The sequence below is a fragment of the Sander lucioperca genome, chromosome 5 (genome assembly GCF_008315115.2).
Source record: "Sander lucioperca isolate FBNREF2018 chromosome 5, SLUC_FBN_1.2, whole genome shotgun sequence".
Classification (NCBI taxonomy): domain Eukaryota; kingdom Metazoa; phylum Chordata; class Actinopteri; order Perciformes; family Percidae; genus Sander; species Sander lucioperca.
Genome location: NC_050177.1, coordinates 16,225,211 through 16,248,075, shown reverse-complemented (window position 1 = coordinate 16,248,075; position 22,865 = coordinate 16,225,211). Strand labels below are relative to the sequence as shown.

At 41.2% G+C, this 22,865-nt stretch overlaps 1 protein-coding gene and 1 long non-coding RNA gene across 3 annotated transcripts; one reads left to right on the top strand and one right to left on the bottom strand.

The window, feature by feature from the left end:
* The first annotated feature begins 48 nt into the window (after nt 1-48).
* On the top strand, nt 49-14,940 carry eme1 (essential meiotic structure-specific endonuclease 1). Of its 2 annotated transcripts, none has more exons than XM_031323977.2 (9): nt 49-213; nt 937-1,618; nt 3,247-3,374; nt 3,607-3,696; nt 5,005-5,126; nt 11,149-11,287; nt 11,542-11,657; nt 14,000-14,189; nt 14,646-14,940. In XM_031323977.2, exons 2-9 carry the CDS (start codon nt 940-942, stop codon nt 14,820-14,822), a joined length of 1,641 nt encoding a protein of 546 aa, XP_031179837.1. In that variant the 5' UTR covers nt 49-213; nt 937-939; the 3' UTR covers nt 14,823-14,940. The 2 variants fall into 2 exon arrangements, with proteins under 2 accessions (XP_031179837.1, XP_035857348.1); XM_036001455.1 differs by having other exon boundaries at nt 67-280.
* LOC116067510 lies at nt 12,489-22,101 on the bottom strand. The gene is made up of 3 exons (XR_004109234.1): nt 21,917-22,101; nt 19,841-19,852; nt 12,489-12,501 (listed from the first exon to the last, which is right to left on the bottom strand). It is a non-coding gene; the product is annotated as an uncharacterized LOC116067510 (long non-coding RNA).
* Nucleotides 22,102-22,865: the final 764 nt, after the last annotated feature.

Sequence of the window (22,865 nt, the reverse complement as noted above, 5' to 3'; positions counted from 1 at the left end):
ACGTGGTTAAATGTTTAAGGTTTGGCCCTTTGGTTTGGCTTTGGAAAACGGAAGTTTAGGGTCGTCCTATGAACTTGAATGCAACATTACCCTGCTACTACTAACCGGGGAAATTAAATGAGTTCTCATGCGAACGGTTGCAAGCAAGCCGCCATAAAGAAGAAGATTTAATGTAAAAAGAAGACACACGTGCTACAGCTAACGTTAGTGACTGTAAGTACCTTATATTAGTATCGTAGTTCTTAATTAACCCACGTCTGTATGCAGCGTTTGGTAGAAAGTGAGTCACGTTATGCAAAGCGTAGTAAGTAACGTTAAAGCAACTTCCAACCAAAGTCTCTTTCTATTTTATTATAATACAGCCATGGTTTTAACCTTACAGTCTATGGTTTTAAAGCTAGCTGCTCAGTGTTAGTTCATGTTTTGGATGTCTGTAACGTCAGTCAGGTAAATTGGGTTTAGCGCCTTATTCTTTTTATGAGAACATTATTGCTGTGCAAAACTCAATTTAAAAAGCAATGTATTTCTTATCGGCATGTTCTGCTCATGTCGGCAAAGCTAGAAATAATAACGTTATATCCAATTCACTAAGCAGTAATCAGTAACGTTACATTAGGCGACTTCTGTAATTGGTCCTCCCTGTTCTCTGACACCAAAACACACAGTGGTGGACGGGAACAAGCAGTCTGCACCAATTCCTTTTTTACTGAAATAAGATCTGCTTGGTGGTTATCTGTACGCCGAATTTAGTAGAATACCTATACTTCCTGTGTACTTTAGGTTATGATCTGACAGATGACCTATCACTTGCTAAAACACTAAGAAACCCAAATTTAGAAGGTTGGTGAATGAAGTTTGGTGGGGTGCCATAACAGAAATATAATAAATAATATTACATACATAAAATAAATAACTGTTTAATATCTCATATGAAAGAACATGTGCAGCTACAGTGACTCCACCAGCGACCTAGATGAGGAGTTGCCTGTGTTTGACTTCCTGCAGCCAGGTCGACGCCTCAGCCAAGCCTCCCAGAGCCACGCAGAGAAACCAGACTTGGCCATCTTTTCCTCAGCGAAGGGCAATGTGGACGCACGTACAGGAGCGCCTGATGTAATGATGATAAGCAGCGATTCTGATGACGATGCACCTTATGTCCCTTTGGCACAGAGACTCAAACAGAGACAAGACAATGTGATTAGTGCCTCCTCCACTGTCACGAATGGGAAAGATGCTGAGCACTCTTCGCCATCCAATCTGGCCAGCGCGCAGCTCTCTTGCCAAAATGGCTTTTCAGAGTTGGAGCGGCCCCTTAGCTTCCACCAGGGGATCTCCGATTGCCCAGATGAGATGGCAGCCTTCCCTCGGCGACGGCTGCCTCACACCCACACTTCTCCTGCCAAGAGGAAACGTGGCAAGTGCACGGCGGAGGAGACCCAGGGCTCCAGGGAGGAGGCTCTGGGGCGGAGGCAGGCCAGGACGGGACAGCAGAGCGGCAAGGAGGTGCTGAAGCAGGAACAAGAGAGACAGAGAGCGGAGAGAAGAGCTCTGGCAGAGGCTGCCAAGGCCTTGAGGCCGGAGGAGTGTATCAAGCACATGGTGGTGACTGTAGACCCAGGTACAGTGAAAACATTCAGCGATACTGGGCACTGCACATAAGTGCATAACAAATAGGGCTGGGTACCGAATTCAATACTTTTTAGGCACCGACCGCATTGCCTCTAAAGTACCGAGTGCGGTGGAATTTCCAGAAACACCATGTTGTGGTATGATGAGACAAAGGGAAAGCTTAGACAACATCAGGTCATTCAGTCACAGGTCAGGGGAGAATATTTGGCCAGTCTTTTCATTCATAATTATTTGTCTCTCTACAGATACAAGGAGTGTAGACAGCTGAGAGAGATTTTTAAGGCCGATATCGATACAAATATTTGGTGATTTAAGAATCCAATATTCCGATTATATCGGCCGATATATATATATATATATATTTTTAAAAAATCCAGAAACGCGTAACAAAACATAAACAGATTTCCCTAACATTAGTTATTTGTAGTTATTTATGACTCCTCACTAAAATAATATGATAATGCAGTTTAAAAATTGTAAATTGCTTGTTTGTTTTATTGTCACAACAGAACAAGGGAACATCAAAATATATTAAAGTTCTGATAAATAAAATGTATAAAAATACAAACTTAAGATATGAAACTTAAAGTCCTTTAGAACAAAAACACAATAACAACAAAAAAATCAAAGAATGTTGCCAACAGCGACGTTGTAGAGCGCCCTCAGGTGGACAAACTATTCAACGCCAACACTCGTAACATGGTTGAAGGGTGTTTTGTCCGTGTTTATTTTATTTTTTTAATATTCATTTGTCGGCCACTATAAATGCCGTTACCGATAGTTTGGAAAATGCCTAATATTGGCCGATAATATCGGCCCGCCGATATATCGGTCGGGCTCTAATCTGGGTTTTAGGCACCAGCAATATTTTTGTTTACCTTAATGGTTCCGCTAAACATAATGCCTCCAGCCTGAGTTTAAATACTCCTTCAGGAGGACAGGAACTTCAGAGAGTTGGGACGGCACTACACATGGTGGTTAAACTGTACTGCCTGCTCCCCAACTGAGTGTTCGTTAAATGATCCTGTGTAAGTCATCAAAGTCTCCCAAACGTTCTTCAAGCATGGTAAATGAGTTGTGCTGCTCCTGAGTTTTTCCTTAACAGCAAGTATTGAAAAATGCCTCGTCATTCAATACCCAATTTCAATCCCTAAGGGGGAAATCTCATCAGCGTCAGTGAGCCAATCGGCATGCAGCACGCTTCTACCAAGATGCAATAATGTCTGTGATTGGCTGTCTAACGTTACATGTCGTAGAGACACGCAGGAAAAACTCTACTCGACGGCTCACGTAGTAGGAGCTGGAACATATATAAAAAGATTTGTGCCGTAATGTTGTAATTTCTTTTTGTTTTATAAAATTGGTATCGAAAGAAGTATCGATCAGGAACCTGTATTGAAGGCAGTCGCGGCATCGGTATCAAATATTTTTTGAACGATACCCAGCCCTAATGACGAATCACTCTGATGTCAGTCGTGCCCTGTGGGTGCGTGTGTAGGTTTATTGAAGATTATTTTTACACAAGCAAATAAAGCCCATGCACTTTCTGTCTTATGCTTTGAAGGCATTATTTACGCTCTGTCATGACACTGCCAGTTTTGTGTTTTGTGTTTGCAGCCCTCTTACAGCTAGAAGGAGGCGGGACTCTGCTGGCGTCGGTGCAGGCTCTGGGTTGTAGCTGCGCCATAGAGAAACAGCCCCTCCCACGCAGTGTCAGCTGGATGAGGAGGGCTCCCTGTGCACAGGTGAAAACACACACACACACACACACACACACACACACACAATTTGACACTATTCAAGAAGAAGCATGGAAAGCATTGCTTTCATTGCCTTAAACAAATAAGACCATAGTTGAAAATGAGAAGCAGTTTTACGAGTACTCATTTAGTATTGTTGTGTATATTGTGCAGTACCACGACACCATAATAAAGCAGTATTGAGTGGGAGTGACGTCTGTTCCCCGTGTTTCCTCAGCCAGAGGATGCAGTGTGTGTCCCAGAGGCCCAGGTTGTGCTGCAGATGACAGTTGATGACTTCATCACTCTGATCCACGGCCTCATTCAGGTTGGCTGCTGCTGCTTGTCACACTTTACCTACTGACCCCACTGCTTTACAGTGAGACCAGATGGAAGTTTAATGACCCTACAATGGGAAAATGTGGTCATTCTAATAACACACAGCAACAACAGGCTAGAGCCATGAGAATAAAGCTGAGCTAAGAGCAGAACAGATGGAGGAATAGTAAATGCACCACAACAGAAAATGACATCAGAATATATTTTATTAGAGTAATAAATAAAAGTACATTAATTACAAAATATGGACTCCAACAAATATGAGTGTACGAATAAATAGAGTTCCATTCACTTTAATGACCATATAGCAGAAGGTAAAGTATGAAATGGCATGGTTCTGTCAACACACAATAATAATAGCTATAAACACATGGCCATAATATGGTAGAGTGCAGTTGGCTCAGAGGGCAGTGTAAGATGTTGCTGACCCAGTTTAAAGCCCATGTTGCAGTCGGAATAAATCTGTTTTTGAAATAGTGTGTCTTAGTGGGCAGTGATTTATAGCCACATGGTAACAACTACCACAGGCGGGACTGGGGGACGGGCTTGTTACAGTACAGAGAAGGGACAAATAAATGTTGAGAGAAAGCAATAATAATTGAGATACACTTTAGATTTGTGCAATATAGAAATATCAAAACTATTAAAGGACCAGGCTGATGTTATTCTTTATTTTTTTCATTGTCAGCTCAGTGTTGGGTGGCAGTAGCTCAGTAGGGAGTTGGGTTGGGAACCGGACGGTTGCTGGTTCAAGTCCCCATACGGACCTAAGTATGGTGGTGGACTGGTAGCTGGAGAGGTGCCAGTTCACCTCCTGGGCACTGCCAAGGTGCTCTTGAGCAAGGCACTGAACCCCCAACTGCTCGGGGCAGCCCCCTCAATCTGACATCTCTCCATTAGTGCATGTATAGGTACTGAGCATGTGTGTGTAATTCAGGCCTGCGTGTAATTTGTATAATAATAACAACAGAGTGAAAACATTGTAATTTCCCCTGCAGGATTAATAAAGTATAAATTATTATTAAATTATTATGAAAAGTTGTTTAGCCCGGTGGCAAGTGTCTTCATTTTCAACGAGGGCCCGGCTGGGGCCAGTCCCAGCCTGATGGCAGCATTAATGTAGAGCCCAATAGTTTCTGTGATAACAGAATTATGGACAGAATCGCGAAATTGAGATTTAAAAAAAGGCTATAAGACACAGGGCCCTACACATTAAGTCAGTGCTGAACGCTGACTGGAGATTTGAAAATATGATTAACGTCTAAGTGGGCGGTGTTTGTGTATATGTGTGATGCAGGAAGAGAGGCATGGCAGGTCCTGCTGCGGTCCAACTCTGACATCCTGGGTGCAGGAGCAGCAGAGGCGTCGCCCCGGTAACATCCTCAGCCTGGCGGTAATCGACCTAGAGAAATACTTCAGGTAAGGAAGGAGAGCGAGGGTTTCAGTTCATTGTTTAGTCTATAAAATATTGTAATGTGGTCATCAACACAGTTTAAAGGACAATTCCGGTGCAAAATGAACCTAGCGCAAAGCGGTGATTGGCTTCTAACGCTAGCCTTCGGGGCAGATGGTAAATCTCTATTTCTACACCACTAACAAGGCTCAAAATAGCACCATACTTCCACGGTAGCATAATGAGGGTCCCTACATGTAAACCGAAGCATTGAGAACTTTGTAAGTGTACAGACAGTTTATTAAAAAGATAGATTATAAAGACAGTACCATCTTGGGAAAACAGTCACGACCAGTCGAACGCCCTGCGTGAGCTATGTTACTGGTTACTGGTTGCACGGCGTTCGTGGTTCGACTGGAAGTCCTTTTTTCCGTGTTCCGGTACAGTTCACACACACACACACACACACACACACACACACACACACACACACACACACACACAGGAGGGACAGAAGAACTTCCGGTTCAGCCGAGGACCGAGGAGTCGAGGAGCTATCAAATAAGGAAAGTGAGATCCAGCCATTCTGTCTGAGCTCTTGGCCCGCCTTCCTGAAAAGGTAAAAAAAAAATCCAAACTGGGCCAGTTAACTACCTACTGGGCGGGCTGTGCTTGCTCAGTCAGCACCTATGGGCAGCACATATGTAAACCTGGGCTGGCCTTCTCAATCAGTGACATCACTAATTGAGAAATTTCAAACAGGAATGTGGGCGAGGCGTTTCAGGCAGTTGAGAAAAAGTGCTGTCTGTGGGAGAGAAAGCTCCACTTAGAGTGAAATGTGTTTTTTTAAACTTGATGCATCTATTACTTACACAAAAAAACTATAGTATATAATATAACACACTAAAAGATGGGAAAATCCAAAAAAGCATAATAGGGGCTTTAATATTTGATAGCATCTGGTGTCATGGTTGTTTTTTTATGTTTTGGAGAAGCCAAGGACAATTTCCCAGAGTTTAAGGTGACATCTTTATAGTGCTTATTTTGTCAGTCCAAAACCGTTTGATATAAAACAGCAGATTGTCACATTGGTGAGCCAGGAAGCAGATATAATAAAACACAAATTGTACATAGCTTTTCTGTTGACCAGTCATCTCAGCAATCATTTATGTAGCCACGTTGCAGGTGGCACTAGCCCAAAGACCGCTGGTTTGAGTCCCTGTCCCAGCCCGGGCAACAGAGAACGTCTGAAAAACTACTACTGATGAGCCCATAGGTATAAAACAATAGATGTGACATAACTAACTTAACCTAACCCAGGTAAGATGGCCGTCATAAGGTTCCATCCTGGAATGGCAAGTCAGAGTTACATGTCACATCTATTGTTCTAGATCTATGGATGAACCCTTGAGCAAGGTGCCGATTGACTCAGTTTTAGAGCTGTAACATTTACAAAATGTTGCTGTACAATTAATTGTCTCAGGAATAATTGCGATTAACAATATAATTGTCTCTTTTCATGTATAAAAGTCATTTTCATTTGTGTTGCTATGAGCATGTATAGGAAGTGTCAAGTGCCAACAACTAGCATAGCTGTAGCTCAACAGTTCGACCAATAATTGCTTATATAATTACAATTTGGCATATCTTAACATAATCAACAATTACCATCAACAGTCATACACCTTAAGACCTTAGCTAATGATAGCAGTTTATTGCGTTCAAACAAAGAAACTGCGCTTACGTAAAATAAATTATTTACATTTATGTAATAATTGTTACAGGCCTACTCCGCTGCTGCCTTTCAGTTGCTCAGTGTCTGAGCGCAGAAGGCTGATTGATTGGCTGGAGAAGGCAGAGGAGACGGTGTGAATGTGCACAACAGTGTGAAGTATAGCACTCAATACAATATTGAAACATAACAAGAAATGGCACTCTGTGTGTGTGTGTGTGTGTGTGTGTGTGTGTGTGTGAGAAGAGGGGAAACGGGGCAAAGGGAGCTGCCCAGACCACAATGTTTTTTTCACAGGGTGGTAGGGCAAGACTCATGAATACGCATTAGGGAACTCATTCCTGATTGGCTCGCCCTGACATTCTTACCCTAACCATTACCAATCCCACTCCTCTTACCTAAACCTAACCAACCCAACCAGAGCAGGCAACGAGTACTCATTCAGAGGGAGAGTAGGGCGGGTTCTAGCCCCTACCACCCTGCAAAAAAAAATAAATTGCGCCCGGACCACGGTGTGCTGAGAGAAAAAAAACATAGCTGTGTTGGAAACTAGGGTTGCACAATATATTGTTTTTTTATCGGCATTATGATATCAACTGGCGCGGTAAACACTTCACGAAAGGCTGCCACACATTAGGGGTAGGGGAACCGATACAGCATAGTATCGCGATATTTCTCGTGGCAATACTGTATGGACACACAGACGCCAAGTATGGATCTGTTATTATATACTGTATGTGTTGGTCAGTTTGTCTGTTTGACAATCCCATTTTGCAGCAATAAAATTGAAGTGAGATGAACAAACAGAGACATGTATCTTTTTAGATAAAACAGATGTTTCCTTTTGGGGACATCATTTGCAAGTGGGAAAAATTTGAAGTTGGAAAAAAAGGTAATAAATTGCAATATACATACAATATGTTTAAAATCGCAATAATATCGTATCGTGACATAAATAACGTGACGATATCGTATTGTGAGGCCTCTGGTGATTCCCACCCCTACAACACACCGCGAAAGAAACTCAGAGATTGTTTGTGTTAGTTGAAAGATTATTTGTTCAATAAAAGTTAAAAATCCAACAAGCAGTTTGTTGTATTTAGCACAACACTGAACGCAGCAGAACACTTCAATATCTGTTTATTTACAAGTAATATCGTTATCGCGATATTCAACAACGTTATCGCATATTTCCCTCATATCGTGCGGCCCTATTGGAAACCGTTCCCTCATTCATTCACTATTCCCTGAATAGTATTTATTAAAAAGTGAACTATATAGGGAACGACCAAACCAGATTTCGGACGCTGAAAACATGGTTGCGTCAGGAGATGCTCCGTTATTTGTGTGACGGAGGCGGGCGCGCACCATCACCATGTAAACAAACCCAAACAAAATGACTTCTAATACGTCCCTGACACAAACCGAGCACTCAGGAATATAATAATAAGGGTGTATATTAGGGCTGTCAGCATTAACGCGTTAATCGCGATGCAGTTAAGGGCTGAGCATATAATGCGTTCATTTTTTTTAATCGTATTAATCGCATGCCGCCATTTATTAATTTATTTTCACGTCACTCGGCTTTGCGTCATGCCTAACAGGCTACTATTTTGTCGTACTTCCTCGTAACACATCCTGTTGGTGCCACTGATATGCCTGCACTTCTCTCAGATGCTCTGAAACAGACGTTACAGGCAACAGAAACATCGCTGCACGTGACGCTAGTTAACACTATACTCGACAGCAGCTAACGTTAGCCTACCGCTAGCTAGTAGCTGGATTAAACACGGTTACAATGCTGACAGCTAACGCTGAACGGTGTAAAGTGTGACTGTATTTCACTGTAGAGGATTCCGACACCGGGATGTAACAATCTGCAGCTGCTGTTGTCGGAAAAACACAGACGGTGCGTTCAATGAAACTGGTAATTTACAGCCTTGTGGTGCGTTCAAAGTTGTTGTTAAATGCCCTTTTCCCATCTGGTGGTTGTTTTTGTCATTCAACAGCTATTTACTAGTGAAATAAGTTATTATTATAGTGAATACATTATTATTAAACATTTAATTTTGACGATATGGCCTTAGCAATAAACAAGCCATTCTTTAATGTCGCCAACTGTTTAGTACCCTTCTTTTTTTTTAACTTTCTTAAAAAGTATCAGTTCAGGCACCGTTAAGGCACCGTTACCGTTTTAAAAGTACCGCTTTAGCACCGGTATCCAAACCAAACGATACCCAACCCTAATATTGACTCTAGATTCAAATGTGTGACTAGATTAAATATATAATAAACAAATACAAATCTTAAAATCAAGTTTATAAAGTCATTTTCTTTGCATTCATTTGATTCCCAATCAAGATACACTGGTAAGAATTGCTTTCCATTGTTAATATGGACTTAAAAATAGTTCTGAAATGCCAAATAATAGAATTTTAATCGTGATAAAAGATGCGATTAATCGCAATTAACTATAGAATTTCAACGATTAATCGCGATTAAGAAAATGTAATCGTTTGACAGCCCTAGTGTATATATGTTGCATGTTACATTTCCACCGTTTAGAAAAGCCCGCTCCATTTTTCCTTTTCAGTTTTCGCGGTGACTTCTGCTTCTTCTTCTCCTCCGGGAAAACACGACCACGTTATACTAAAGCTAGCGCATTTCACACAGCGCCAGTGGTATGAAACGGTACACACTAGGGCTGTCAACGAATATTCTAAATTCGAATATATATTCGAATAGTTTTAAAAAAATGAATTTCGAAGGTGAAAATTTATATTCGAAACGCTTGCGGTAGCAGAGGCTGTCTGTCTGGCTGTCTGCTCTGCGAGTGGGCGCGGTAGCGCGCCAAAGGGTTCAGGGACAGGTCACAGGAGTCCCACTGTCTGGCACAGCGTCACTGCTGAAAGTTGACTTGTCTTGCATGGAAGATGGCAGAAAGTGCAGAGCCCAACTCGACCGCATCAGAGAAAGCGATTTTAACCCCCCAAAATCTAAAAAGCCATGTCTGGAAGTACTTTGGATTTTGGTCGGTAGGAGGTAAAATAGTTGAGCCGCGAGGTAAAGTTGTATGCAAGAGATATGCATGAATAAAGGTTAAATGCACTGCTTCCACTGGTTTGATTATTTACCGTTTCATGTCAAGGAAAAGCTCCATGTTTACCACAGCACAGCTCGCTCGGAGCATTCAATGTCGGTTCTATATCGGCTACTGTGAAACTTCAATTAATGTTAGTAATATTTGTTTCAATCACTGAATGAAGCCTGCTATATTTGGGACAATAGTCGCGACCTTTAATTGCTTGCACAAAACTCTTGATCAGCACTCAAAATGTGTTTATTGTTGTTCATTTTAAACCGTTATGCGCACAGCCGCACATTGCGCAGAGAGCGTGAGGGCGAGAGAGAGAAAGTGCTCGAGTGAGCGAGCGAGCATGAGGTCTGCGGTCTTGGCCATCATTTGATTTACTTGTTTTTGTGTAGGTAATACGTTGTCAAATATGTTTAAACTTAAATAGACTACCTATACAAGTAGTTATGTCTCTTTGTATTAATTTGTCCTGTTATTGACGTTTTTATTTATTTTTTATTTTTTAATTTGTCCTGTTATTAACGTATGCATTGACAAAATGCGCATGCGCAACCAGATGTTCGAATAGTTCGAATATTATGTGTTTTTTTAGAGGGAATATTCGAACGTCATTTTTGAGCAATTTTGACAGCCCTAGTACACACTTCCTGTCTCCTAAAGGGGCGTGGCCTCGTTTGAAAGTGAAGTGAACGTCGTGTGGCTGGATGAAAAGTTATATTTGTATAATTTATTAATATTCTGTTTTGCTAACGTTAGATATTCACACAGCTAAAAGACAAATTTAGCATCACGGAGGCTAGTTTCATTAGCTTCTCACGTCTTAAATTAAGTTTTTCTCCTGATGTGTCCGTCTGAAAAATGCCATTTTAGCGTCAGAATGTTCTGGAGATGTGTGGCTTGTGAAAAATGGATCCAGTATTTACTTTGGTGACTACGGGGCGAAAGAATCACTCATAATCTGCGTTCACGTTCACTTCTCCGTTGGAATCAATCCACTCAGGACCTGCCGCTAGTCTCCTAAAGAGGCGTGGCCGTGGAGAAACCCAACCCACCATACACAGATACAGGAAACTACCCTGAGTTGGGGCGCCTCGGTTCTAAACCGCCTCTGACCGTATAACCGCGGAGAATTGGAACACCAATACAAAATGGCGAACACGCTATATAGGTAACTATTTCCGTTTTAGGGAACGGTTTCAAGTTGTTCACTTTTTGTCCTCAGATCCCAGAAGTCCCAGAGCCAGAAGCGGTTTCGGAAGGCAGTCGCGGTTGAGCAGCGGGGGGGAGGAAACGTGAGGAGGAAAAGGAAGAGCGGTGGAGCGGAGCTGCGACCGGAGGTGTCCCGAGTGGAAGTAGAGGAGGTACGGGGGTTAGCAGAGGAAGTACATACGCATGTTTCATCATCTCAAACAGACTGTGTTTAATTATTCACTTCACTATAAACCGAATCCCGTTAACGTATTAATCACTAAAGATGTCATCTTTACCGAACGTCTGATTCCCATCGCAGGGCTTGGTATTTTATTTCAGGGGTAAAGAATGAATTGAGGATATTTTAAGGGGTTTATTGTTTCACATTCCTTCACATTGTTCTGTCCTCCCAATTTCCCATCAGGCAGTGGTGCATCTCCAGCTGCACACTGGCGTGTCCGTCCGCTTCCTGTCAACCTGGAAGGACTTCACCGACCACATCACCATGACAACCAAAGCAGTCGCAGAAGCCCCTTTCAAGTGAGTGATCTCTCTCAGTTCTTCAGCCTTACAAGCCGCCTAGCTCCTTCTCTTCTCTCAGGCTACATCATAGGGGTCGACCCATACTGGTTGTTTAAGGCCGATACCGATTATTGGTAAATAATGAAACCGATAACAGATATTTGGAACCGTTATGCATTTTCAGTGAAAATGAAAATCTTTAATTCCAAATTAAGATTTTGGAATCAGAATCAGAAATACTTTAATAATCCCAGGGGGAAATTATTTTTGTTACCACTCCAGGTATACAAACAACATATACAAACAACATATATTATCCAGACTTTTAACATATGTATTAAAAACAAATATATGTTACAAACGCCAACACAAAACTTTGTTTAAATGCTTTAAGCAATTATTTAATTCATGAGAAACTTTCAACATAATACCCAGTAACAGAGAGTCAGGTAGTGTTGTTGGAGGGGGGGGACAAGTCAGACTCAGAGGGACAGACAGAGCTGTAGCCGAGCACTTTTTAATTCATTAACTTTATCGGTTATCAGGCAAATAAAACGCAGATACAGATCATCTGCAAACTGCCAAAAATAAAAATGGCCCGATAATTGGCCAGGGCAGATAATAGGTCTATCCCTACTACATCTCCACCGCTACCTTTTGGTTTTTAAGCGTTTGAGTTTTGAGCCAAAAGTGATCTCCGTGCACTAGTATCGTATTGCCAGATTCTTGCCAATACACAATTGGCAAGAATCTGGTGATGCGATACGTATCACGATACATGGGTCATGATTCAATATATTGCAAAATATTTCGATACTGTGCGTAAGGTGATATATTGGGATTTAGTATAATTTTAGAAAAACTAATATTTAAAAAAAGACATGATGCTCGTAAAAGTCAAAGAAGTAGAAAATCAAACTGCCAGTTTGGGATTGTGGTTCACAGGTTTTTAGTGAGCTAATGTTTATATGCTAAAGTAGGCCAAAGTTCAGCCATAGCTACATCGTTAGCTTCTAGCAAAAAGTCAGCCACTGTTAGGCACTGCTAGGCAAGGACACTAGTGGTGCGTCTCAGCATAGCCATCTAGCGGTAGGGGGTTTAAACACAACATAAATGTTAACCACTGTCTTACATGAATGTTTTTGCATGTAAAATTTTTTTTAAATTAAAATAAAAAAATCAATAGTGCTTTTGAAAATCGATACAGTATTGCAAAATAAAATATTGCGATACTCGTGTATCGGTTTTTTCTTACACCCTTACAGTGCACCAAGTGTTTTTATCTCCAGTAGAAGAACTAATCTCTGTTTAAACTAACACGCCCAAACCTCATATCTCATCAAATTTCTGGTATACTGGGCATAAACAGGAGGCAGCGTACATTCATTATGTAATACCAAATGTATTTCATAATGAATGTAGTCTATATGACGGTAAATGTAATAACAAATGTATTAGTGATGCTTTGAAATCTAAAAAATGGCCCATTTCCCCTTCAGTCAAAGAGACTCACTTTAAGATCATTTATAAGATCCATCCGCTCACTCACTTTCTTAGAAAAAGGTTGAAATGTGAAGTAGATCCATGTGTTTTTTGTGAGGTGGCCGAGGAGACTCTGGAACACAGCTTCTGGTCCGAGCTACATGGTTAGCTGCACTTAAGATTGATGATATCCCAACTTTTGACTTATCACACATCCTCTTTTCTATGGATACTATAGACTCATCAATATCTCATTAAGTTAATATGATAGTTCTCATGGGTGCATATCATATAAAAAAAAGATCAAATCTAGCAAAACTGCACGAAAAATGTTTAGTGACATATCTAAGAAATTATTTTTTTGATTAATCTCCCCTTGTGTGCTGCTCCTAAATGTTGATTTCTTTTTCTCGAGCCTTTTTGCTTTAGACTTGTGATTTTTACGAAGTACTGCTGATGTATATTTTCTTTCCCCTACGAGAGTTTTGTATGCTGTTGTTTTTTGTCAAAAAAAACCAAAACAAAATCATGTAGACTCCGCCTGTTGCTGGTAGTTGCAATGATAACGTTAGTAGCTTTAGTCTCGGGTCTCCGTTTGTGGTCGTTGAGACTGCAACACATCCCCGCAGATTCCAAACCAAAACGGGTCAGAAGTGTTTCCAAATGTCTCCGGTTTAGGGGCTCGGAAACGCCAGAGCAGGGGGAATGAGAGGAGGAAACACCAGAGCAGGGGGAACGAGAGGGGGAAACGCCAGAGAAGTGGGAATGAGAGGGGGAAACGCCAGATAAGTGGGAATGAGAGGGGGAAACGTGGCGAAGTAATGTAAATGTAGCCTCGGATCAAACAACTAATTCCCGTGTTCCTCTGTGTGTTTCAGGCGCGAGAGGGAGGAGACGGGCTTCTCCTTCTACCTGGAGAGTGAGTGGGCGGGGGGGCAGCGGGTGGACAGAGCGGGGAAGGGACTGCTGCAGGTGTGGAAGAGACAGATCCAACAGTTGAACAGAGTGAGTCCAGACATGGCCTCAGCCATCCTGGCAGCGTATCCCTCGCCACAGCGTCTCCACCAGGTACACAGTGTTCTGCTGCTTCGAGTATTCTGCTAAAACACAACAAACTGCTTGAGTTAAAAAAAATGAAAGGAAATCATTTCCAACTAACTTTTATTAAATCAATTGAACATTAAATTGAATATAAAAGGCAGCACTAAAAAAGAATGACAGTTACATTCTAAAGTGCAGTTTTCTGCTGATATTTTCTTTCAACTAACAAAAAAATCTTTGAGTGGTTTTCGCGATACGTCGCAGCCTTTCGCGATGTGTTTATTGCGTAAGTTGATAGTGATAAAAAAAAACGATACATTGTGCAGCCCTAGTTGCAATACTGAGAAAGAAAATGTCCAAATGTCTCTGGTTTAGGGGCTCTGAAACGCCAGAGCAGGGGGAATGAGAGGTGGAAACGTAGCAAAAGTTAGTGGTTTTAAACCAAAACATAGCAATGTAAATGTAGCCTTAATCTTTCTGCAGGCCTACGGTCTGTGCAAGACGGACAGCGAGAGGATCTCGCTGCTGTCTGACCTTCTGATCCGCAGGGGGGAAGGTGTCACCTCCACGACTCGCCGCGTCGGCCCTGAGCTTTCCAAACGCCTCTTCCTCACGATGAACTCGTGTGATCCTCAGCAGACTCTGGACTCCACCGTCTGACCGCTCAGATCTGGACCCGCGGCACTTTTTGTTTACACTAGTAATTCAGTGTTGATTACATTCCATTTTTGAGAGGGGGGTATAATTTATATGACATTATACCTAATTTTTGAGTTTAAAAAAAGAAGCTGAAATTATGAATGATTTTGACTAATAGTTAAGATCGGAGGATGTTGAGTGAATCAGTCAAAGTTACTGTTTTAAAACCATTTACATTTTTTTTTTTTTTTTTCCAAATGCCATGAAATTGAATAAAACACCCAAAATTCAGTGGAAGTAATTATTAATTTATCTGCGAAGAACGTTGCATGGGTTCCATACAACGTTCATCCATGTTATTTTTGGGCAATTTGGTTGTAAGAAACCCATATTTCTGATACAAAAAAACTTTGAAAACGGGTCAAAGTTTGCCCCGAGGACAACACGAGGGTTAAAAGAAATTCTCATATTTTTCATTTTGGGTGATGGCGCAGTGGATGTGACACATAACCTTTGGTGTTGGAGACCTGGGTTTGATTCCCACTGCGATACATCAACCAATGTGTCCCTGAGCAAGACACTTAACCCCTAGTTGCTCCAGAGGCGTGCGACCTCTGACATATATAGTAATTGTAAGTCGCTTTGGATAAAAGCGTCCGCTAAATGACATGTAATGTAATAAATCATAAACTTCAGTTTTACATAATTACAATGACACGAAGACAGGAGCCCCATGAAATAGCTATTGTAGCTAGTAGGGGTGTAACGGTACGCAAAAATCACGGTTCGGTACGTACCTCGGTTTTAAAGTCACGGTTCGGTTCATTTTCGGTACAGTAAGGAAAGAAAGGCAAACATTAAACTGCAGGTTGTTTGTTACTATAAACTTTTTTTTTAACAATTTGTTTACACTTTTTAAAACACTTTTTAATAAAATATAATAATATATATACATATAAAATAAAAAAAGAATAAGAAATAAAATACTGCTGCAAAGTTCTCCACTAAATAAAATACTCTGTCTCAAACCAATATCACATAATAAAATATAATGAAAAATATAAATAAATAACTATGGATTACAGTGCAGCATTACCAATCCCAGCTTGTCAACAACCGAGTATGGTCGTAGATCAGCTGCTATAAAAACACCAATTGCTTTCGTTATTGCGTTGGCCCGATCGGAATTACCAGCAAAGGTCTGTTTAAATGCCAACGGGAGCTGCGTTTGAATTACGTTTGTTTTTTTCCTTGTAGTAGTGATGTTCACACTCGCGTGATGCCTTTTCAAGTGCGTTAACAAGTTTGAAGTGTTGCCAGAAACATACCCGATCATTCTTGAGCAACGTCGGCACACTGCTTTCGTCTTATCGACTAGTCTTTGTCCGTTGATGTATTTCACTGGGAAACCGAAGCATTCCCAAACAGGGGACCTTAATGATATGGGTGGCTCTTCAAGCTCCGGCTTGTCCATACTGTCTATGGGCTTGTCTGCATTGGCCATGACGCTAGCTAGCGAGAGGGTGGGCTAAAGCGTGCCGTGTATGTTGTTGTACGCGGTGTGTGATTTTAATTTTTTTCCCCAAACCACTTCAGCGGAAATCCCGCCCTGCAGTCGATTTCATTGGTTTAGGTTACAGTGACGGCGGGTAGGTTTACAGATCAGTGTTTGGTGTAGGCAATCTGTACAGTGATTGACATATTGACATGACCAATGAAAACTTTAGAATCAGCCTAAGGGCGGGATTTGCGCTGAACGCGGAGACTTCCGCCACTTAATATGTTTGTGTGGAAACACGAAAATTGACCTATGATCCGCACACAAAAGATTGGATTCGGTGCACACGCGCACCGTACCGAAAGCCCTGTACCTAAACGGTCCAGTACGAATACACGTACCGTTACACTCCTAGTAGCTAGCTTCCCAACAGCTAACATGCTTGAGTAGTGAAACGCAGAAAGTAGTGCCCTGAATTAGCTACTGTAGCTAACTGCATCCAGATCTACTTCCAGGGAAACTTGGAACCAAACCAGCTGCCCTTCCATCTGCAGAAAAACATCTCCACCATGGCAATGTTAATTAGAATATTAAAGAATCCTTTAGAATTCCTCTAATATTTTCATCTTCCTTAGGCTACGTTAACATAAATGTCATCCATTTTGGTCTTAAAAAGGTCTTTAAAAAGTCTTAAAGGTATAAAAAATTTTTGCTGTTAATACACAGCCCTGGCTCTGTAAATGGAAAACAAACAGGAGTGTGAGCACGAGCCATAAAACACTATTCCAGCCAATCGGCAACAGGCAGTTGAGTTTAAATATCAACAATATTTGCACAGCATCGCTTACTGCAATTAAATTAATAATTAAAAAAAATAAAAAAGAAGAATTTCCAAACCCGTGTCTTTCACAGTTTACCTGTGTGTGGGATAATTGTAATTGTGCTGTAAGTGAGCATAATGTGCAGTGTAACACCACAGCCTTCCTGTCGTTTACCTGCCGTCCAATTGAATTACCCGTGGCTAACCTCTGAGCGTTCTGTGTCGTTGGGTTCTCCCGTGTCTTCATTGCCTGTGTGTGTGTCGAGTCTCGTTACGCCTGGCCCTGTTTGTGTTTTTACGGTGTGCAGCGGTAAAAAAAATCTGCTCCGCTCTGCAATGCCCACGGCTCATTTCCACCACATTGCAAAAATGGAGCCAGACCAAGAAGTAATGATTGCCTGGAACAGCGGGGGAAAGTGGGAGAAAGGTGACGGATGGGTAACGAGCTGTTAAATGGGCTTAAAAGATGAGCAACATACCTCCCCCCAGGTGCTGCATACAGAGAGACATCAGCAGTCCATGGGGACAGGGAAAGGAAGGCAAGAAACTGGGAAATAAAGAGAATGTAGGTCTCAGGCTCACTCAGACAGAAAAATACAGTGTAATGTCCACACTGAACCCTCCTTTGGTAAGAATGAATGAAATCTTTATTTAGAACAAACGATTAAAAGAAATTGACCTACATTACATGTGAATTATCGCCGTAGCGAGTAGTATGAAAAGAGGGAGGTCGGTTGGGGTGGTGGATGGATAAAACACCCAGACTTTCACCCAGGAGAGCCGGGATCATGTCCCGCGTGTGGCGTTTATCAACATTTTTTTTATTTTTAATAAAGCCTTCCCCAATGTTCTTTTCCTAAACCCAACCGTTTATTGTTTTCCTAAGCGTGTGATGTCGGTCACCGGCGACGCCACGTTGTGTGTATGTTTACATCCGCTGTATACAGTGTAGACATACACGTAGATAGTTCAAAATGCGTACAGATAACACGCCATTTGGCTTTAGGAAAGTGGCGTGTATGTTTACGCAAAGTCATGATGCCAAATTGGTCCAGTCGGAACACGAGAAAAAAAGGGTTCTAGGAACTGCAAAAATCCCTCTGGTCGGAAAGGGATTATTGTCAGATGTACGATAATTATTGTAGCTGTACAAAAATTCTGCCCTCTGTATATGATCAATAATACCAAAAGTGCCATACAGTAATGTATGATCATTTTACCATTTTATGATGCTTAGTTACGATGAGCAGCTGGTTTGAGTCTGCGCCGTCTCTCTTTACTTCATTTTCACGACATGATCAAGATAGCAAAATGTGGCCCCTACTTCTGTGTTTAGGCATCTCTTCTCATGTGACCTCTTTCCAGCCAATCACGCTTGGTGTAGGCTATGATGACGTCGTTCTCTCTCCCGCCGCTCAACGCTTATTTGAATAGCCCAGTTATTAACTGAATTAGCTTAGCTTATGGCCTTAACTGTTTACATGCAGAATATGAACAGGCTTCCAGTGTGGTGTCTTTAACAATTGTAACAATTATTGTCTAATCACAATATTTTTTACATAATCTTTGTTTAACCGCAATTAATTGCTTACATTAGCTAAGGTCCTAAGGGCTATGACTGTTGATGCTAATTGTCATTTTTATGTTCATTTAAGAAAAACCTAATGTTTTATGATAATAAAGAGGTGTGATTTATTTTATAGGCTGTGTACCAGTGTTATTACATTATCTCACACATGATACATATAATATATATATATGATATGATATAACCAAAAGATGTATCCTGGGATTCATTCAAAAATTGAATTTGTTAGCAAAAGTAATACATAAAAACATTTTATTAGACAATTATTATGTAAATGGAAATTATTTCTGAGACAATAAATTGAAAAATGAAATTTGGAATTGTTACAGCCCTTGGTGTCTTGTAATTGTTTTAATATTAGGCTATTCCTCAAATATTTAGACTGATGAACTCGTGTGCACGCACCCCCTTCCACGCATCATAGCTACGTCTGGTCGCAGATTTATAGGTGTGTCAAAAGGTCGTATAAAATTTCACATTTAGGGGCGCCTGCGTGGCTCATCTGGTAGAACGTGCGCCCCATATACAGAAGCTCAGTCCTTGCTGCAGCGGCCGTGGGTTTGATTCCGACCTGCTGCCTTTTGCTGCATGTCATTCCCCCTCTCTCTCCCCTCTCATGTCTTTACCTGCTCTATCAAATAGAGGCCTTAAATGCCCTAATAATAATCTTAAAATTACACATTTATGCCTATTTGTTCCTGTGGTTATGACTTGCACACGTCCATTTTCCTCAAATATACGATCATTTTAAGCCTCTGGTACGATGGTTTAACATTTCCCATCTGGCAACGCTGCTCAGGAGACCACGGCAGAGCTAATATGAGAGGGAACAGCATTCATTAGGCAGCAGAAGCACGGCTCTAATTAAATGCTAATGTTGCTCCGTGTCTGCTGGATATGTAAGCGGGCGTTAGATTGCTTAAACGTTAGCCATATCAACTTTACAAGATCATAATGTGTCAAATGTGTGTGATTATTAGTTGGTTGTTGAGTTCTGTGTCCAATAAAATAGCATCATTGCTTCACAACTATTGTTATATAATATGATTCAGTAGCTATTAGTCCATTTAGTCATGCAGGCAGAAGTATTCATATCCTTTTATCCTTTATTACAGTAAAAGTACTAATACCACACTGAAAAAAAACTTAAACTTACTTAAAGGACAATTCCCGCGCAAAATGAACATAGTGGTTAATAACATGTGTACCAAGTCGAACGTTCTCTGGGACATGTTTCATGCTAATCGAATGCGTCTCTAGCTTTAATTCAATTCAATTCAATTTTATTTATAGTATCAAATCATAACAAGAGTTATCTCGAGACACTTTACAGATAGAGTAGGTCTAGACCAAACTCTGTACTTTACGAAGCCCCAACTATTACAGTGGTTGCCTCAAGAGCAAGCATTAGCAGTAGCTATTGCGACAGTGGCGAGGAAAAACTCCCTTTTTTGTTAGGAAGAAACCTCGGACAGACCCAGACTCTTGGTAGACGGTGTCTGACGGCACCAGTTGGGGGAGTGGTGAATGGTGGCAATAATAGTCATAATAAAGATAAACAAGCTTTAAGCTTTTAGCTTTAAACAAGCTACCGCAAACCGGTGGTTAGCTGCTAACGCTAGCTTTCGGGGCAGATGGTAAATTGCTATTTTATACCACTAACAAGGCTCAAAATAGCACCACACTTCCATGGTAGCATAATGAGGGTCCCTTCATGTAAACCGAAGCATTGAGAACTTTGTAAGTGTACAGACAGTTTATTAAAAAGATAGATTATAAAGATGTTTACGTGCGGGTGCCATCTTGGAAAACAGTCATGAGCAGTCGAACGCCAAACGCCGTGCAACCAGTAACATAGCTCAAACGCAGCGTTCGTTCGTTCATTTCAGCTGGACTTGTAGGCCGTTATATTGTCGGCTAGTTTCATTTATAATAAAACATCAGATTTTATAAACTACATGTGTTTTGTGTTCAAAAATCTTAATGTGTAAAGTAACTAAAGCTGTCAGATGAATGTAGTGGAGTAAAACGTACAATATTTCTCTCTGAAATGTAGTGGAGTAGAAGTAGAAAGTGGCAAGACATGAAAAGACTCAAGTAAAGTACAAGTACCTCAACATTTGGACTGAAGTACAGTACTTGAATAAATGTACTTAGTTACATTCCACCACTGCATGCAGGAGGAACAGTACTCTACCTCTGGATACCCTGGGTTAAGGTCACAGAACTTTGCAATTACAGTGGAAGATACACGACTTCACTCTATCTTAGACAGGTCTGTGCTTCCCATCCTTTCTGCTTTGCTCTGAGGTGGAGGAGACTTCAAGGATGCTAGTGGGCTGTAGCAAAAAACAGAAAAGGGGTTGTGTCGGGCACAAGTAGGAGATGTGTGTAAATGTCTTATCCATAGCCACGTTATTTCCCTCTGCCCCCCCCCCCCTCTGTTTGACCTCAACTCAAAAGGAAGAAGGGTTTCATCTTAGAAATGGAGAAATGTGGGAAGCCAGGCTTTAGTGCATCACATGTCACTGTCTGTTTGTCGAGAACTTTAACATTCTGTTTGAAGCACCCAGAAACATGTAAACGTGGCATTTTGGCAACAGCACACTTAGTGATAAGACCGCACTTAGAGGATTTCAAAGGCGGCATTTTAAACCTATACAGGGCAAACGTGCTGCACCATCACCAGTCTACCATAGCTCTATCATTCCACTGGCAATATAGGCTCATAAAGGAATACTTTTATCAAATGTAGCATACAAAATAGAAAGTATGATGGTTCAACACATCCTCATGCCTAAAGAGCAGAATAGGTCGATTGTCAATGACTCCCAAAATTACATTTATGACTGTTCTATTTACTGCCTCCCCGTGGTTATTTTAAACGTGACGTAACATGGGACCGCAGAGGAAGTTTTAATCATGTGACCGTTCTATTTAACGCAACGGTTGCAGTTTTAAACACATATTTAATGTTGTGAAACGGAACTAGTTAAGTTTAGGCAACACAAATATGTAGGGTTGGTAAAACGTCAGGGATTGGCTTAAAATAAGTCACGTAAAACTACTAAAATGAGGACGTAACTTGACGTCAGTGCGTCACGGACTAAGGTCCATAAAACTGTTCATTTCAACTCGGGCTCGGTATCGTTCAAAGACCTTCGATACCGGTTCCTAAACAATACTTTTTTCGATTAATGAGAAAAAACTTACGACATTACACATTACGGCACAAATCTTTGTATTTATGTTCCAGCTCCGACTACGTGAGGCGTCTCTGTGTAACGTAGAATCTTTCCTGCGTGTCTCTACGACGTGTAACGTTAGACAGCCAATCACAAACATTATTAGATCTTAGTAGAAGCATGCTGCATGCTGATTGGCTCACTGATGCGATTTACTCCTTAGGTACTGAAATTGGGTATTTAATGACGAGGCATTTTTCGATACTCGGTCGGTGCCTAAAAAGTATTGAATTCAGTACACAGCCCTTCTTATGGTTTCACAAGGGACAGGACCCCGGTCCTCTGAGTGAAAGTCCTGTGTTTGATTAACCTATCCCTCCCTCCTTAATTTGGCGCTCCCATACTTTGTCACCTTCATCGTTTGCTCTTGTGCCTAACAAGAAACGTAAATATAGGTCGGTACAACGCAACACAGTGCTGCTTGCACAATCCACCTATACGGTCGTTTTCTAGGTGAGGACGGTCTGGAGCGTTTGCCCTAAGGGCCGGGACGATATGCTTTTCTCCCGATTGCATTCTTTTGCGATACATGGGTGCTGATTGGATTTGTATTGTGATTTTCATTTATTGTGATTCTAGAAGTATTGCGATTCGATGGTATTGAGCATTGTGATTTTCTTTTCCTTCTTTGACAAAAACAAAAGTTGAATAATACACTTCGAGAGACAATATATCATGAGACATTTCTAAAAACTGATAGTTTTCTAAGAAGAATGACATCACATCAGTCAGTCAGTCTGACATTTAGTTCATTTGTAAAGAACATAACATGGGTTTTCTGCTTTCGCTCTGTTTAGCTGGAAACAGATATGATGTAAATGTCAGCGGTACCGTGTAAACGGAACAATTTTAGCTCAATCATTGATAAATAAAATAAAACCAATATCGATTCTAGGGAAAAGAATCTGTTAGA